At 42.3% G+C, this 19254-nt stretch overlaps 1 protein-coding gene across 1 annotated transcript in view; it reads right to left on the reverse strand.

Annotated features, from left to right (window-relative positions):
* The window catches only part of ADARB2 (adenosine deaminase RNA specific B2 (inactive)), a 307043-nt gene that overhangs the window by 82834 nt on the left and 204955 nt on the right, over positions 1–19254 (reverse strand). The window contains exon 3 of the mRNA XM_050970900.1: positions 18095–18999. Within this exon, the coding sequence (XP_050826857.1) occupies positions 18095–18999 (905 nt within the window). The remainder of the gene's footprint in view (positions 1–18094; positions 19000–19254) is intronic.

Consider the following 19254-nt stretch of genomic DNA (forward strand, 5'->3'; position numbering starts at 1 on the left):
GAGGGAGATGATCCTTTCCTCTGCTTAGCACTGGTGAAGCACACTGGGAGTGCTGGGGCTGGGGCTGGGCCTCCCAGAAAAGGGGAGAGATGGACATACTGGGCTGAGTCTGACAAAGGGCCATGATCAAGAGACTGGAGCATCTCTCACAGGAGGAGAGGCTGCAAGAGATGGATTGTCCAGCCTGGAGAAGAAAAGGCTCAGTGGGATATCATTAAAGTACAGAAATACCTGATGAGAGGGAATGAAGGGCCAGGCTCTTCTTGGTAGTGCCAAGAGATAGGACCAGAGGCAATGGGCACAAATTAAAACCTTAAATTCAATCTGACTGCAAGAAGCCTGCACAGAGAGGTTGTGGAGTCTCCATCTGTTGTCATACTCAAAACCACAAGTGGTCATGAGCCTGGATAACCACTGTACCTGGTCCTGCTTGGGCAGGAACTGGGCTAGATGATCTCTAGATATTCCTTCCAACCTCAGCTGTTCTGCGATCCCATTTATCAAAACCTTTTATAACCCACTTCCTACTTTCAACAAATTCCATAATTAGTGTAATTAGTGATCATATTTCCTTTTTTTTTTTTTTAAATTGAATCTTCCAATAGCAATCAGGGAGAAAAGAAAGCTAAAATTTATGAAAAAATCACAGGCTGCATCACCACGATGCAAAGTGCTGTATTTAGACCTATACTAAGCTCTGTGCCTAGGTTTCCTATTGACAATATCCCTTTAAATAAAAAAAAAGCAAAACTAGCTGGTGACACAGCTAGTTTTTTGTCACCCTCTCTTTAGGCTACTCAGACATATCTGCATTGACATTAAAAAGCCATTATAAGCAATTTAAACTCTGAATTGATCCTGACACATACATTCAGGTCTTCCTCGTATGTCCTTTCAATAGTTCTCAATTCAAACTGAGAACAAACATCACCCTATAAACAGAGGAGATAATTATGCTTTATTGATTAGCCCCTCAAAGTTTGAATGGAAACCAGGCAGCTTTCTAAGAACAGCCATCAATGTGGGTTTTAAGTTACATTATTTCAGCATTTTCTTGTACAAATATTCCCAAAGTGTAGTTTTTTAACATGGAACCTGTACCAAACAAAATTTTTCCACTATCTTCAGTGAAAGCCAGCATGTCAATGCAGATTTACAAATGGTGACTTTATACACTTCCCACAGGTGTGTCCCTGTGCTACTGCTATGGGTTTACCCTGGCAGGCAGCTCAGTCACACACAGCTGCTTCCTTCCTCTCTCCCTCCCAGTTGGATATGGAAGAGAATCAGAAGGGTAAAAGTGAAAAAATTCACAGCTTGAGTTGAAGACAGCTTATTTGGTCTAATATTAATTAATATTGCCTTAACTCTTGAGTTTTCTCCCTTCCTCCTTCTTCCCCAGGCTGCTATTGCTGAGTATGATGTTACACAGTGTGGGATATCCCTTTGGTCAGTTGGGGTCAGCTGTCCTGGCTATATCCCCTTCCAATTTTATGTGCACCCCCAGCATTTTTGTTGGTAGGGTGGGGTGAGAAGCAGAGAAGCTTTATGCTGTGTAAGTCCTGCCCAGCTACAGGTAAGACATTGGTGTTTTATCAACACTGTTTTGTTCACAAATTCAAAACACAGCACCATAAAAGCTGCTCTGAAGATAATTAAGCCTATCCCAGCCAAAAGCAGACACCCACTCAGTTTCCTCCTAACACTGGCTCATTCATCTCATTATACATGGCTCATAACCCCATGTATCATGAGATAACCTTATAACCCCACACATGCATTGTGGACTTTACCCTTTCCATAAGAAACTGCAACCCCCTTCACAGCTGCCAAATGCAACAAGTACTCCTGTTTAATCCAGTGTCAACATTGATTGGCTTCAATTTTGCTAAATAAGGATTTTAACACCTGCCCCATCTATCCTATAACAAATGTACCACAACAGATTCATCAATGGACACCTGACTAAGGATATTTCCAGTTTACAGCTGCACCTCTAATCAACCATTTCTCAACCTTTCTGCTTCTTGCTAATAAAGCCTGTCAGCAATCAGAGCTAGATATGTTAGAAAAAAAGGATAATGTAACCATTCTATGTCTGAGTTAATCTTACTGTCTGAGAAAAGGAGAAATAGCTTTGTTATGATTACTGACAGTCTTTTGAACTGGCAACACTCTGCATTGAGAAACAGTGAAATTGTTCACAGCTGTTACTACACTACATTTAAACTCTGGTGATCACTTTTGGGTTACCTACACAGGTACAAATAAAAGAAGCACTGTTTTTTTTTCTTGCCTGCTTCCTTGGCCCCACCAAGCAAGCACTGAGATGACTGCCCTCATATTTTCACTTTCAGGTTTTGTCCCAGACCAATACACGGGCTCAGCCTCTCCATCCACCAGGAACCCATCACCCTCTGTGGTTCTTCAGGCTCAAATTAAATCATACCTTTAAAAAAGAGAGTGCATAGGCCCCCTGCACTGAGAAGAAATAAGACAAAATGGAGACACCATAATGTCTCTGTATGTCTTGCCACCATGCTGCCTGGCTTACTTGCTGCTGCCTTGGGGGTGATTGCATTGCCCCCTGTGCAGGCCAAGTTTGGGTTGCTCTTGCTCCTTCAAAGTCCCTATTTTTAAACTGTATAGATGAATGAATGCCTCGAGACATCTTATGCTATCAAATATAGTTGAACAGTCTCAAGGATTGCTCAGAGCAGCAGAAAGCTGATCACAGAAAACTAATTTAGAAAGCAGACTGAAAACATGCACAGAAATCTCTTTTGCAGAATATTCACATCACATGAATGGCTGCTACCATGAAAAGAGATAAAAGGATGAGCAAACTTCTCTGACTGCTTCATTGACCCTTCTAGATTCTGCACTGCAGTTGCTGCAAAAAATGTATGGAAAAATGTGCAAAAATATTTAGCTGATAGCTCCATACCCTAAACAAACCACAGAGTTCCCATGTACTTCATTAAACTCACATAAAGAAGCCTAACTTTGGACTTGCATAGCAAATAGTCCCTCTGCAATTGTTTTTAGTTGTTTTAAAAGCTTTCTGTTCATGAAATACAGGATGAAAAAAAGAGAACGTTTTGTTGTACCTAGAATTATCCCACCAACAAAATGTATGAAAAAGCTGTGATATACAGGACACATTTTTCCCAGTGATAAAATAAGAATGACCTCTGTGACTTCATTTAGGTTCCACCTCTCCTGAGTTACGAGCCACTCCTCACTTATAAGATATATCCCATATCTCACTCAAACCCTCAGTGGACCACAAAACTCCCTTCCAGAAAAAGTTATGCTTCCCTCAGTCTGTGGAGGATTACCCATGTCAGACAAAGTTATATTATTGTTTTTAGTGCTGCTGGGAATTACTTGCAGGATGTTTCAGCTCATTACCTCAAGTTTTCATCAGCTGTTTTCCGAGCGTGGTAACCTTTGTGATGCAGGTACTGTGTATATCTACAGTATTGATTCTGCTTCTCCTGCTACATTACATGCACTACATGTAAACAGAAGAGTGTTTCACTACCAGCTGGTAAGGTGCAAAATGGTAGCTGATCTTGCAGCTACAAAACACAGATAAAACCTTGAAGTAATCAGCTGAACTGTCATGGAACTAATTCCATGATATAGTGGAAGCAATTATTTGCACTTCTGTGTCTTATTGGAAAATACAATCAGTGCTAAACCAATCCTGTTAGTGTTGTCAAGGACACATTTAGCTCCAAATGCTCCCCTTTTAATCAGTAACTGGTTATTAATTAATTAGGTAGTGATCATGTTGCTTTTCATACATGTGTATTATTACTGCACTCGATATTGTGCCTCTGCACCGATCACTGTTAATTTGCAGCAAGTGCAATTGTGTTAATGTGCTCTAATGCCAGCTATTATCACAAGGATGGGGCAGCTGACATTTAACCTCAAATCACACTGAATTGTTCTCACAGCTGCCTCCTTGCAGCTCCAGCCTGCTGCTGCCAGGCTGGGGTGTGCTGGGAGAGAGATCGCTCCTGATAAAGGGAGCATCAGAAAATGGGAACCAGCAGAGCTGGGAAGGGAAATAAGGCTGAGCACTTTGGGAGACACCTGTGAGCCTGTGCCCTGGCAGGGGCAGAGCTGCCCACTCCCTGCCTGCAGCCAGATTGCTGCCTGACACCAGCAGGTAGAGAGGCAGCTCTGAAGCAGAGGAGCAGGGAAGCAGAATATGCAGCAAGTCGAGGGTGTCTGACAGCTCTTGCTTGTCAGCTGTGCTTCAGGGAAAGATGTAGTCCCTCTTTTGTCACAGCTCTGCAAAATCATCAGTTTTAATGGCAGGGGTGAGGCTGCCCATGGAGAGCAATTTGTTCACAGCTAATACAGAAGAAATCCTTTGTCCTCCTAGTTTTAGTGATGCTTAGTTATGCTTACTAAATAATGTATTTTTTCAGATTTTTCTTCTGGTCTGAAAGCTTTAAGCAGGACCTGATACCAGCTGTGTCAAGAGAGAAACAAATACTAGTAGAAGCCAGAATTTATCTGAATTGCATTTAATAGAGGCCAGAAGCAGTGAGCTAAGGATATTCAGCTGAAGCAGTTCAGTCAGAGATAGCCCAACTTTTTAGTGTGCTTATTTAAATAGAGAGGCCTGAACTGGAGATTAGCTATTTATCAGCTGCAGGATGGAATGAGAAACAGCTGCAACATATTTCAGTGTAAGTTTTATTTGCTATAAATCCACAGGTTCAAATTCTGCTCTGGTTTATGCCTGTGGGAATATGGAATAAAGGTATTATCTGCCCACATTGTTTTGTGGCTTCACGCCTATGTATTTCAGAGAAAATTTAGTTTATGTTGGTTCAGTTACTCACCATAATCTCCCAACCACAAAAAGGACTTTTAATATTTGCTATGGTAGCAGGTATATGTGCAAAAAATAAGCTCCCAGAATACAGTACATGGCATAGGTAGCAAAACACAGCTCAAATTACTGTCAAAGAATTTCCCTATGCTTGCCTTTGCAAGGATTTCACTTCAAGACTGTGCTGTAACTCCAACAGTTTCCTTCCCACACTTGTGGTTTCTGCTTGTTTTTCACCAAGGGGCTAAACTCCACCCCTCACTCCATAAAAACTGTTCCCAGGTCCTCAAGGGAGTAATTTCTTTATTACAAGCTTCTATTCCTGCCTCCAGCAAGTGCCCTCATATCTGCAGCTGGGAGCAGCCCTGCTCCTGCACAGTGGGCAACACAGCCTGGCAGAGGCAAGTGGCCTGTGCTGATCCCCCTGTTGGCACCTCATGGTTTGAAAGGGAGGAGAAAAACCCAACTGCTGCTAACCACTACAGTAGGAGTGCTTAGTTTGTTTGGATCAATTTCTGTCAAAGGCAGCCTGGAAGCTTTTTTTTTCTTCTTCTTTTTTTTTTTTTCTTTCCTTCTTTATTTTTTTTTCCCCTCCAGCTTGTCTTTGCAAAGTTTCCTTCTCTTCCCTCTGCTCAGTTCAGCCTCATTGGCTGGTTTATCTGGTGACCTCTTGTTACCAAAGGCTCCCCAACAGTTCCCTTGGATTTGCACAAGTTGCTCCTGGTCTGCCACGGGCCAGCTTTGCTCAGATATCTGCCAGATTTTAGCTCTGTTACATGGTGAGATGTTAGTCTGCCTGTAAAGACTATCTAGTTTGGCTTGCTTGATTGATTTTTGTTATATAAAGGAGAATGTTATTTTTTTAACTTTTTTTTTCTTTTGGAGAGAGGAGGGCTTAAGATCTCTCTAAGTTCACAAATGTCCAGGAAGAGATGCAGGCAAAGATATAAATTTAGGCTCCTGCCTATTCATAAGGGGAAAAAGTTCAAAATATCTATATCAAAGACTAGTAAATTTGAAAGTCATGTTACTTTTTTTTTTCACAAATCTAGGATTTAAAAGAAAAATCTTTGCACTGTAGCTTGTCAGTGTTTTGGGGAATGCTATTAATTTCTTCCCATCAGTGTTCTCCAGAGCATGGTGACAGCAGCAGCCTGTTCCTCTTGTACTTTTATCTCTCTCAAAGTCAAAATATAAAATATGCAGCTGAAGGCTTTTGCCCTGCAAAAGCAGAGGACATGTCCTATCAGTAGTATTATGATTATGACCAAAAATATCCATTAAATAAATAAAAAAATAAAGGAAGGGGAAAAAAATCATTTTTTGACAGTTTATATGGCAGTACTTTGTGGCTTTGTTTTTAGATTTTTTTTTGTATTTGAGTAAAATAGCTTATTTAGGAAAAAAAAAAATTAAATGTCTTGCTCTCTTCTCTAATTAATAGCCAGCAACAGGTGGAAGGGAAATACAGTCCCCAGACTCCTCAGGAAATGCTGAGATACTTGCCAGAGTAAATGTTGATAGTTTAGGCTATGCCCAAACCATCACAGAGCCATGAATTATGATCAGCAGGGATTTGCTTCAGCACTGCAGGTACATTTTTGAAGAAGTCAGGCACAGAATGCATGGAGATATCTTTATGTCAACAACTCATGCCCCTGTTGTGCTAATGTCCATGTGAATCCATACAGGAAAAAATCCTGATTGGATTTAATTGAGCACTGAAGGGAGAACAGGCAATGCCAGCAAAATATGACAGTGTTTTAATGTGTTGTCACTCCTTGCTGGGAATAGCAAAACTTTTGGGCAGAGTTGCAAGCTCAGTTATCCACAGGAATCAATATGCCATGACTTTTTTAGGTTTTCTTTGGTAAGAGCTGATGACTGCCTTTAGCATCTTTGAGGGTGTTTTCCAGGCTGGTGACCCTCATGGATAATTCCTCTTCTCTCTATGTGATTGTCTTATGAGCTGCTATAAACATTATTATTGGACACTCTTTTCATGCTGCTTTCCAAGCAGTGCCTGCTAACTTTTGGCTCAGACAACAGTTTTAACAGCTATGAGATATGTTTATTTTTTTGTGCAAATTGCTGATACTCAGGCACAAACACTTCAGTGTCTCTGATTTGTGTCCTGTAGTGTGCATCAATCAGCACATCTGCCCCTCATTGCTGCCATAACCATGAGCCTTCAAGAAACTTGACTGCTGTCTTACCAACCACTGCTCTCTGCTTTTTCTTTTGTCTGCTCCATGTTGATGGCCACTGGCTTGGTTTGCAGAGGGTTTCTGTGTAGCTGGGTCAGGATTAAACGAGCATTTCTACTCCTCTCTTGGACACAGTTTCTCTGCAAAGACACCAAGGCCTTGCAGTATCTTTGTGCTGCTGTTCTGAGCTGTTCTCCACTGGATGGATACTCAAGGGGCATTAGGCACTGGGAGTTAGAATTACTTGTGTGCATTTCAAGGAGAGTAGAAGAAAAGAGAGGTCTCATTCAGGAGTAATGAGTTTATTCTCCAATATCCCTGTGAGGATTATTACTTAAAAGTACAGGGCAGAGTTGATTTGGATAAGAACTAATTATCAAACAAGAAGTGAAGGCAGTGTAGCTGTCTCCACCCTGCCCACCAGACCTTGGGGACACACATTATTCCTTGTGTTTAACCTATTAAAGCAATGACCCACATAGGAGGGAAAGGAGTTGATTATAATTATTTCTGTGAGCATTAGTGCCCAGTTCATAGAAGATGGCCCAAAAATAGGAACTCAATAAGAAGAGCACTCATCAGGAACAGAAAACTTAGAGATCATGGGATGCTTAGATTATTTTTCTGAACAAACCAAACTGCATTCATTTGGTGAATTGACTATGTTTGCTTAGAAAATGTACTCTTTCCACCTTTAGTTTTCAAAATGAACTGGATAAAGAGAGTAAGAAGAGACAGCACAAAAGGAATTGCAAATTAGCATGGCTTCAGTAGCATCTGGATGACATCTCATTGTAGCACTGATTTTAAGGTACCATTGTGTGAATTCAGGTCTGATTATGGGGCTGGTGTCTGCAGCAGACATGATGACAAGTAGGTTAAGAGCAATCATGCTTAGGTATTTTCATATCAAATGCCTACCCTGGTTCAGAAGACAACTAGGAAATAACAGCTTGCTTGGAACTAGACTCTGACTTGTCAATTAGAAAACTAGAAGGCTGAAAAAGGAACATGAATTTGTTTAAAAAAACAATATTGCAGCATAAAAGGTAAAGGAAAAAAGTTTAATGGATGCATTAATAGTTTATGTCTTAGAATACAGTCTAAGAAGTTGATGGATGTCATGAGACATAGACAATGTTCACTGCTTTCACTGAATAAAATCTGATGAATGGAGATGGAGAATTCACCTACTTTTCTAGTGATTACATGTATTTATCTCCCCTTTCTATTTCTCATAAATTTGTAAAAATATTTTATCTTAACAAAAGTTCACATCATACATCATGGATGTGCAAAAAGATAAAAACCAACACCCTTGCTCTAAAGTTTTACTTCCATTAAAAATCCAAACTCACTAGTAAGATGTCTGTATTAAGGGACTATGTGAACAACAAAGGATTTTACTATCTCAAAGAACTTCAGCCACTTCTCTCTGGTAGTATAAATGTCTAAACACATGAATCAAATTTTACATCCAGTATAACAAGTCCAAAGTCTGTTCTGTCCATTACTTCTCAGCAGTCCTAAGATTAAGCCCTAAATACTTTCCCTTTACTGAATTTTATGACCTGCATACTATTCTGCATGTGTGTGTGTATACTTAATCATTTCACATAGCACTATGTGTGGACATTTTAGCTGAGAAAAAGGGGCAGGAGAAATGTTGGTTTTCCTCCATGACTACTACACAAATTCACTATTTAAAGGCTAACACTTGAGAGAAAAATAAAATGGACAAAGATGTTCCCTTTTCAGTGGGAGGGAGTGGTCCCTCTGCCACGTGCGGCCCTGGGATTCTCAGCAGCATCTCTGGGAGGCTTTGAGCCACGGCCCTGCCAAGGTGCACAGGCATTTTGTGCTGATAGTTTTCCCTTCACAGGACAGTGGATCTGCCTGCCACAGGGCTGGCACAAGGACCACAAGAGGGAGGTAGTCATCGTAAAATAAATGCTAGGAGCTTGCCTCTGGTACTCTACATAGAAGGAAAATTCTGCTTGAATAATTAAGGCTTCCTAGATGTGAATACAGACAAAAATAGATAAAGAACGTGGTTTTGGCATGACTTTAACACTCCAGCTCAAACAGAAAAGGCTTTTCATGGAAGTCAACCAAAGAAAAATTCACTCTGGGCGCTTGTATTACAGCTTCATTTAGTGGAGCAGAACGATCATGGCTGTATTTAGTAGGTAATAATGAAGCATCATAAACAAAGTCAGGATGCAAGTCCAAAATTAAGTGGCAGCTTTAACAAGGTCCAGCTTGCCGGGAGCTTTTTGAAGTGTCCCCAGCTCACTTGCAAAGCCAGAAAACAACAGAAGCAGCTCTGACAGCTGCAAGAGTGTCTGGTTTAGAAGAAGGTTTTATGTCTGGATGACCCCAGACTGGGATTCAGCTTTCATGTACTAACTAGGTCTGCTGGTTGCTGGAGCCGTAATCATTCTGCACAAATTGTCTCACCCTAATGAGTTGCACAAATAATAATTCTTCACAAATCAGATCCACACCATCAGCTTCATGGATAGACAAGGCTGGTTTATTGAGGTAAACAGCACAAGTCAGCAGAATCCAGGCTGGGCCTCACTAGATATGTTTAATATGCAATCTAGAATCTGAAGGGAAGAAATCAAGTGCTGTTTCTGTGGATGTGTGGATGGTATGAAGCATTTTACACAACTAAAAAGCTAAAGGCGCACCCAGCAGCCAAGTTAGATGGTTAAATCTGATTTACACTACTCTGAATGCACTGTAATCACCATGGACCCTTACACTCTTTATAAGGGAAAATTAGATACTTTTGATTTTCCTTTCTTTTAAGAGGAAGAAGAGCTTTGAATTGCTTGTAAAATTAAATTACACAGAAAAAAACCTTTCAACCTTATAGATTTTATTCCTTGAAGATATAACAATTATTTTTTCACTTCTGTAAATTAAGATTGGCCATTCATTAACTAATTACCACGATTATTGCAGTTCTTCTAAGTATAATTAATTAGGTGAGTGGTACATTTAGTATTTAACATCTCATTTAGGAGAGTTTTGTTTAGCATACCTAATGCTCTGAAAGCCCTGAGCATGCTCTACATCACATAGGACTTAAAGAGGAGTGCAGGGGAATCTTTTGGGGATTGCAGTTATCTATGGCTGGGAGTTACACAGAACAGCAACTCAGGAGCAAAAGAGAGAGGCAAGGGAATGTGGAGATGGATACACCAACTTCTTTCTGCAGCAGAGAACTGCAGGGTTATTGGAGCCCAGCTGATGCAATGTTATGTGTTGTTTGGTAGTGATGAGTGGTTTTTATGTGCAACCCCTTAATGTGTCTACATATGTGTGCTGATGCTGTGAGAGCAAGCAATCAGAGTCCTTCCTACCCTGTTAATTTATTTCCTGTAATTCCATGTAGGTAGCCATTCTGCATCTCTGTTTGATCTTGCATGGATTATATATATTAAAGCAAAGTAATTTCTTCATCTGAGACTCAAGCTGTAATCTCTCTGGGGCAATAAATATCTTTTATATTGATCTTGTATGAAGGGTGAGGAGGTGGTCCTTGTTACTCAGCTGTGAGCCTAGAAGTGACTACAATCCAATTAGCAGCCAAGATAATGACAGTATCCAGTAAACTAATGCTGTGCCTCTAAATTGGTTCTTTTGCCATTGTTTTGCTTAAGAAACTCTAATCCTATAAATTTCTTGATTGCCCGTAGCTCTGATTATAAAAGCAACTTTCCCCACCTACAGAGTAAGAAATAGATGGCTGAAAATCAAATGTTATTTGCATTGCAAAGGCATCTCTCTGGTCCCCATCATTTCTCTTTCTAACATTCTCCTGTCAGGAGGTACACACACCCCCCACCAGCTGTTTCTCTTTGTGCCAGAGAAAACAGAGGAGTTTATAAAACTATGTACCTGCTCAGTTAACCAGACAAAGCTCTTCACAGACACCTGTTGGAACAGCTTCTCAAAGCTCAATGCCTGCTCCATGTGCTGCTGCTCTTCATACTGGAGCCAAATATATCACTGTCAACCTCAGTCCTGCCTTAACCGTGACACGGGCGAGAGGCCACAGTTGTAAGGAAGTTGGTGAATGAGGATAGTGAGAGAAATAAAATCAAGGAGACAGAAACAACTGACACTGCATGAAAATGAACCAGCTTTGCAACACAGGGAAACAGGTTTCTGGAGGGGAGTGGGTGAGAGGTGTGGGGTATGTGGCTTTCCCTGACATGTTGGTTGTTCTTCCCATGATGATGCCACCTTGTCACCAAGGTGGCACTGAAGTTAACTGGAAGGAATCCTTGACTTTCTCAAAGTAAAGAATCACTGCAATGTGGGATTGAGGTTGCTTTAGCCTGCAGATGAAGCTTTTGGCAAATAGGGGATTTAACTGGATCCAAAAGGTTAGCTGTATTTGCCAAAGAGAGAAATCCTGCTTCTTTATGATGATACACACACAAAACACAATGAGGTTTTGGTAAAATAAATAGACAACCACTGCTCTGGAGAGGCTGGATGTGAATGAGCAACAGCAGTGTTAAGCCACTTCAAAGCAGAGTGAATGTGATTTTCACACCTATTCTTTTCTAATTTAGGTTCCTTTGAAATCCAGGCATCCCTCTTTTACTAATTTGTTATGGCAGTATTAATTAATGGTATTGCTCTACAGCAGTAAGAATGCCATTTAGACTAAGACAGGTTAGAAGGACTACAAGATTAGAAAAAGAATTGCAAGTTGGTCAGTGTCGTGGTTTGAGAGGAAATGAAGTTTTTTGTGATGGTGTGGTCAAGCCAATGGGTATTCAGATTTTAGTATTGGCACCTGGTTTGTCCACTGAGGGCATGGATACGCCTCTGAGAACACAGGGGTTAAAAGCTGTGAACTCCCAGGGGAACTTCCTTTAGAGTTCCGGTTTGGAACTGAGCAGACCCTCAAACCCTCCCTGCCCGGCTCTGGCTGGGCAGGGGGGGAGGGGAGCCATGTGGCTGGAGGGAGGTAGGCCAGGCCTGGGCCCAAGGGTGGAGGAGAACATTGCAAGGGCTTCGGGCAGCCATCCTCCATTCCCCCCCCCCGGAGAGAGGGAGAGAGCCAGAGCCTGTGCCTGTGATAGCGCGGCCGGCGTGAAGGAGAAGGGGGGGTGCCCAGCAGGGCAGCCAGGCGTGGGAGTTCATGAACCAAACCGGCAGAGCCTGGGACTTTTAACCCTTCTGGGGAGGATGGAAACCTTGCAAAAGCTGATTCCTCCTGAAGTTGATGAGATTGAGAGATGTTGAGACGAATTCTAGGTGGGAGGAGATGATGGAGTGGCCTTTAGCTGGACTTTTCTTGTATAGCCACAGCAGAACCACTTGTGTTCCTGTGACACAGAGACTGCATTCTAGGGGGAGGCGATGGCTCAGAGCCAAGAGAGTGCAGTGATGTGGAGGTGTGTGAACAGAGACAACGGGTGAGGAGGGTGGTGGTGGTGCCCTCCGTCTTCGAAGAAGAGCAAGAGGAAGATGATCTCTGTTCAAGAGAACCCTCGGCCCCAGGGGGTGAAATTTGGGGGGGACAGGTGTCCCAAAAGGAGAGGGACTGTGCTCTTTTTGGAACTGGACAAAGTATCCTTAAAGGGAAAAAACCCTAGAAGCAGCTCTGGTCCCTGTGCAGTGGTGAGAGCACTGGACATGGAAGGAAGAAGTCACGATGGCAAAATGTTCTCCGGGCGGTGCCACACGTGACACGGAAACACAAGAAGTTTCCACTGTTTCCTGGGGAAGTCTGTGGTGCAAGAGGGACTCCTCTCTTCTTGAGGAATTGAGAATTGATTATCTAAAGAGTAGTAATGGAATTGGAAATTTGGTGGGGGGAGGAGGAAGAAATTTGGAAGGTTTTCATCCTGTGTTCTGTGTGTTCTGTGTGTTTTTCTTTGTAGTTTTAGGTTAATAAAGTTTTTTTTCCTTTCAATCTTAAGTTGGAGCCTGCTCTGCTCTGTCTCTGATCACATCTCACAGTAGATACCAGGGAAAGAGGTATTCTCGTGGGGGCACTGGCATTGTGCCAGGCTCAAACCATGACAGTCAGATGCAGCTGGGGGCCACCTTGATCTCCTGAACTGAGCACACTGCACTTGGAAAGCCTGGGAACGTGTGGATGAATTTCTACCAGAGCAGACTCATTAGGGCTGGTTAGGTCAGTGCCCTCTGATGCTGCCTCCTGTATTGGAATGTAAGAACATGATCTTGCAAAGTGGGAAGAAACAATTGTCAGATTTCCATGACAGCTTATAATTGAAGAAATTGCATTTTATTTGATGGAGAATATGAGTTCAGACCAACTATGTCAGAAAACAAGGATTAATATTTAGTGAATTATACAAGGGACAGTGAAGAGTTATAATTTCCATTCTCCTGATTCTCTTTATGTCTGCCATGAGTTTAGTAGCTCTCCAGGCTCCTGTCTTAGCAACTCCAATCAACATTGTGTGCCCAGTCTCTGACCATCAATAGTATTTATCTTGCACTTTAGTGCCCAGCACAGATCAAACATCTGGTTGAAGAAGAACTGTCAGGTTGACGGGCAAATCTTGTGACCATTTCAGGTGGTTCTTGTGTTATCTCAGCTACCTTCTCTTCATCCTATACATGGGCAAGTGCACACATCTCCCAGTCATTTCTATAACTGCATGAGACACACCGAAGTGGATTGATGCACTGTGATGGCAATAAAGAAGGCATGATCTCAATTATCTTGGTTTTAAATTATGAGATTAAATGTTTTTTCTGGTGCAAATTGTAATATGCCTTTGTTCACCTTTTGTGTATAATTTTGCAGTTAGCCCAAACACATTGTGCAGCAATCACGGAAAAGAAAGTCAGAGTCACAGCAATGTCCTTTTAAGAAAACACTGGTATTGTAAAATGCTCAGAATTTCATGGTGTGTTTTCAGTAAGTGTTTTCATGGGGAGAGGCAGCTGAAGAAGCAAGCTGGATTGCAGATGACCCAGGGAGTTTATCTATTTCTGGCTTTGCTATTCTTGTAGCCCTTTGTTTCACGTGAATCAGAAGAGATCAAGGTGACAGGGTTTTACACCCACGCTGTGCATTTCCTGGTGGTTCAGGAAGCCTCCTGTGTAGACAGCACCTCTCAGGACAAACTGGACATACAGAATCACAGAGTCACAGAATCATTAAGGTTGGAAGAGATTTCTGAGATCATCAGGTCTAGCCTTTGACTAACCATCACCATGCCAACTAAACCACACTACTAAGTGCCACATCCAATCATTTCTTGAACACTTCCAGGGTTGGTGACTTCACCACCTCCTTCAGCAACCCATTCCAATGCTTAACCACCCCCTCAGGGAAGGAATTCTTTCTGATGTCCAACTGGAACCACCCTGGCACAGTTTGAGACCATGTCCTCTTTCCTGTTGCTGGTTGCTTGGGAGAAGAGGCCAAGCCCCACCTGGCTACATTCTCCTTTGGGTAGTTCCTCTTGTTGTTCCTCTTTTGACATTTTACATTGAATCTCCCTTAGTCAGCAGAAAAGTGTCTGTCTGGCACACCCAAGGGCCAGGCTGAGGGACACCAGGTCCCCTGGGAGCCCTGATGAGCAAGGCAGAAATGTCAATTATTTGGATGCCCAGCTCATTAGGACATCTGATTTTTTTTAAAACTTTCTTGTATGCTGTGAAACCCAAAACTTTTGGCTATTTCCTGTTTCCTGTCAGGCTGTAACCACAGAAAGCCAAATTGTGGCCTCCTAATGCCACTGATAACAGCAAGGCAAATAGGAGCAGAGATGTACAAAATTGGAATACTCTCTGAAAGGACAAACAGAGAAGAAAAACACACTCCTGGATTCCACAAAATACTCAAAATATGCTGAAACTCTTACAGCTGATCTTGTTTGCCTGTTCTCATTACCAATGAGTTAGCTGTTTGATAGTCTAACAAATACAAGGAAGAACATTAAAAAATTGAATGGTGGCATAGGACAATTCTGTGAAGAAATTAATCCCTCCTAATATTTCAAATTCTACTCTGTAGCTATTTGGGTTTCAGGGTGCTCTCCTGCTTTTAAACACTTATGGACATAAACCAAGACTTCTAAATAGGAATAGTTTTGAAAACTTGGCTTGAAGCATGTCTTTGAAAATGTGGCTCCCACAAGATCAGGGAGACAATAAGGAGCTAAAACAACGCTTGGAGCAGCTGGCTCTGACCGCAGCTATTGGGAGCTGCACTCTCCTCTGTGAGTGCAGCTCACTTCAGCTGACCAAAGACCAGATGAGCTGACTGAGGCAGTGAGCAAAGGCAGTCACTTGATGAGGTACTGCATTACACAGAGAGAACAGGAGAAGATGCTTCTGGATTTAATGCTGAAGTCAGTGGAAGCAAGTCTGTTGGTTTCTGTGGAATTTGAATTATGATTTAGTGAGTAACACAAACTCAGGTTTTGTGTCACAGCTGCTATATCTGTTGATGAGAACAGTTGTATGGAGGTCAGAAGAAATCAGTGTTAAGGCTTATCTCTCAATTAATGTGCTGAATGCTGGCATTAAAAGTCATCTTTTAGTTAGACAATACATAATCACTCAAGAAGTACCGATGGAGAAAGTTCAGTGACACCTTTTCACTGACATTTATACTTCCAGAACAGTGAAGAGGAGAAGATAAGGAGGGCAGCAGTCTACAGAAAGGAGAAAAGGCCATAAAAAAGGGAACATACACTGGAGAACGTCACTTAATGAACAGTTGGAGACTGAAGTAAAATGTGATATTCAGGCAGAAGGTGAGTGTGAAGCCAAGACACCAGGGAATATTTCAGAGGGCTCAAGAACTGTGGCAATGATCCCTGTGGCGTAGTTTCAGAACATGACAAACCAGAGGTCAATAAGTACATGGTATTTACCTGCTGACACCTCCAGCAAAGTTCACTGGAGGCAGCAAAGCAACCACCAGAACAGGATTACTTATAACCAGAATTCATTTGGGTAGGAAACACTAGAGGTATCTCATTTAAAACTGTGTGTACTTGAAGGAGCACTGGAAAGGTGAAACTGTCATGTTGGCTAAGGTTTCCAAAATGCCTGCAAAGCACTCTCTTAGAAGATCACTGTTATTATTGAACTATGTTATTATCCCAATGGTCCATGGAGTTTGCAACCTGGAAGTAAAAGAAAAGTGGAGGATTACGGTGTATTTTAGAATTTCTCACATTTGACATGTTTTCTTTTTGGAAACATAGAAAGGAAACTTCTGGGTCACCAACTATAATTCCTGGGTCCTGCAGGCAGTCATGTTACCTAGAGGATTAATCTCCTATCAAACTCCTTGAACATATAATGACCATCTTTACTAATGTTAATGAGAATTGCTACTCATAATTTGCATTTACACACTATTTAAGGATCTTGAAGTGTTCTTTTATATAATATGCTCATTTTTATTACAGGCATATTGAATTTAAATGACTTGCCTAGGGTCTCACAGCAAGCCAACAGCAGAATGACTCTTAGTGCTCCTAGTGCTTTGCATTAAATCCTGGACATTAACAGCTCCCTTCATAAAGGGAGCTTTGTAGCTGTAGATCACCTCCTGGTGCTGATGAATCAAACCTTTCCTGGTAGTGCAAACAAATCCATAAATTACTTGAACCCATGTAATGCTTCAGAGTGTCTGCAAATCCTGACTTCCTGTGAACTCAGAAAATTGACACAAGTCTGAGTAATGCTTAGATAGTCTTTGGTGTATCACCAACTACTAAATTTTCATGTGCTAAGTATGCACCTCAGATCTATATTTTCTATATGAATACAGCAGTAATCTCTACATTTGTTCCAGGAAATCTTCAGAACTTTCAGTATGCCTCCAACCTTGTGCTGTTGGAGGCATATGTGAAAACAAAAAACAAAACAAAAACACCCAAGCCCTGAAATCAAACCAACTGAACAAAAAATAACCCCCAATAGTAAGACTATAATCAACAAAATTGCTTAACTTTTCCAGTGGCAGAATTTCTCTGACACAGGCACATTCCTCATCAGTGATGCCTTCTCTGAATAGCATGGTCCTAATCAAATATTAACTCCAAAAGGATGAGATGGAGCACCCCTTTATATATGAGCTCCTCTCTGTTAAGAAGGATGCAGTACCACAGAATTACCTGAGTTTTCTGCTTGTATCACTACTGTTGTCTCTAGCAAAGTGAAATGTTGGTATTTCCCCTTATATTTTGCCTTCTCCTCTATGCCTCCCATGGAATGAGCTTCAAATTGTACCCAATGATTTCAGGATACTATTTCCAAGCTTTTGCCTGTGGGTCTTTGTCCTAGATTACAATATAAAGATGTATTCTATTCCCATCCTCAAGAACTGCTGAAACCAGGAGGGGCATTGTTTGTCCTTATTTCCTGTCAATGGGCCCATCAATGTCTTGCAGCATGACTCAGAGATAACTCACTTTGGGAGCCATTTCTGTTTAATGGGCAATCAAGGACCCACAGCAGAACTCAGAACAATATCAGCCCAGGGGGGAGTAGCTAAGCATCCCCACCTGGATATAATCTGGGTTTTGGGACAGAGCAGTCAGTCTTTCCTCTGGATTTCCAGAGGAACGGCTGTCTTTTCCACTGGATCTTCAGAGGAAGACTACACCCTTTCTACAGGATCACTGCTCCAACAGAACCACATTTGCCACTCCAGGAGGACTGCAGCCACCAATCCAACTGGACTACTACCAACACCCAGACCAACAGGGTGTCAGGTTGTATTCTGACCATGTCAGTGGTTTTTCTTTTGTATTATTGCATGTATTTTGGCTTTCCTTTTCCCTTTTCCTAATAAATTTTATTTCTGACTCGGAGTCTCTCACTGGTTTTGCTTTCAAACCAGAACAGCCTTTCTATGGGAAAAGGGTGGTTTTGTGGCACGACACCTGCTGTAACACGAGAGGAACCATTGGGAAGACCAACAACAGCTACAGCGATCCCACTCATTTTAAGAGTTCCTCCAACGTAGTGGCAGCTACCCAGGAGCTCTCACCTGTGGCAAATGGTGACATTTACTCCTGCTGGGAATGTGGCTGGGCAGTCGAATGTTAAAGAGGGCCTGCAAGGCCGCCTGCGCCGCTTGCCCCTTGGCCAGCTTCTTGCTACGTCCCGAGCCTTCAAACGTTCTCCCGTCCACTCGCACGGCCATCACGAAGCTCTTGATGTGCTGCTTCTCCACGGTCTCCGAGAGGCAGACGTAGCGCAGGCCGGAGCGCAGCTCGTTGAGCAGCACCACCGGGTTCTTCTCGCTCTCGGCCTTGGCCGCGCGGTGCTTGCCCGGCTTGGCGTGGCCCACCAGGTCCAGCGTGTGGCACAGCAGGCGCCCGTGCCGGTAGGCGGTGGAGAGCAGCTCGTTGTTGACGGGGTTGTAGACCGAGAAGTCCTGGCTGTGCGTGGATGGTTCGAACTCCTTGAACAGAGTGTCTGGGAAGTCGGCCTGGTCGGAAGTGAAGTCCGTGGATGGGCTGATGCAGTTCCCCATGGCGAAGTGGGCTTGGCAGGCGTTGGGGAACTGAACGAATGACTTCAGAGCTAGCTCTGCGGCCCGCATTTTGGCTTTCTTTTTTGTGGGGCCCGTGCCTTCAAATGTAAGTCCATTTACTTCCACAGCAACAGCAAAGACTGGAGCATGCACTGGACCTGTCTGGGACACCATTTTATATTGTAATCCTGGTTTGAGTTCGTGTAGCTGAACCAGAGCGTTCTTTGGCGTCACTGACCATGAAACTTTCTTCCAGATAAGCTGAAGTTTGCAGAAATGGCCATTATTGCCTTCCTCTAAGGGTCTTTTTCTCTTACTGCTAGTTGTTCCCCCTCTTGCCCTATCAGTAGATGCTATTGGATGATCCTCCAAGTTGCCAATGTTTCGATTTTCCTTTACTTCTGCACTGCTGGTACCTGTCAGTAAAGAAAGGAAACAACTCACATTACAATTGTCATCATCGTCGCTGACATTATGCCTAGGGCTGTCAGAATAGCCAAAAAAGAAAAAAAAAAAAAAAAGAAATAGTTGCCAAGCCCTTTTTAGGAGTTTTCCTTAAATATCTGTATAATGGTTGGTTTATTATTTCTAGCACAGTTTTTTCGCATGTTCTGAATGTTTACTTGTCCCTAAAGGTCTGATTCTATTAGTCATTAGCCTTCTGTTTTAAG

Source organism: Serinus canaria, chromosome 2 (genome assembly GCF_022539315.1).
Source record: "Serinus canaria isolate serCan28SL12 chromosome 2, serCan2020, whole genome shotgun sequence".
NCBI lineage: Eukaryota > Metazoa > Chordata > Aves > Passeriformes > Fringillidae > Serinus > Serinus canaria.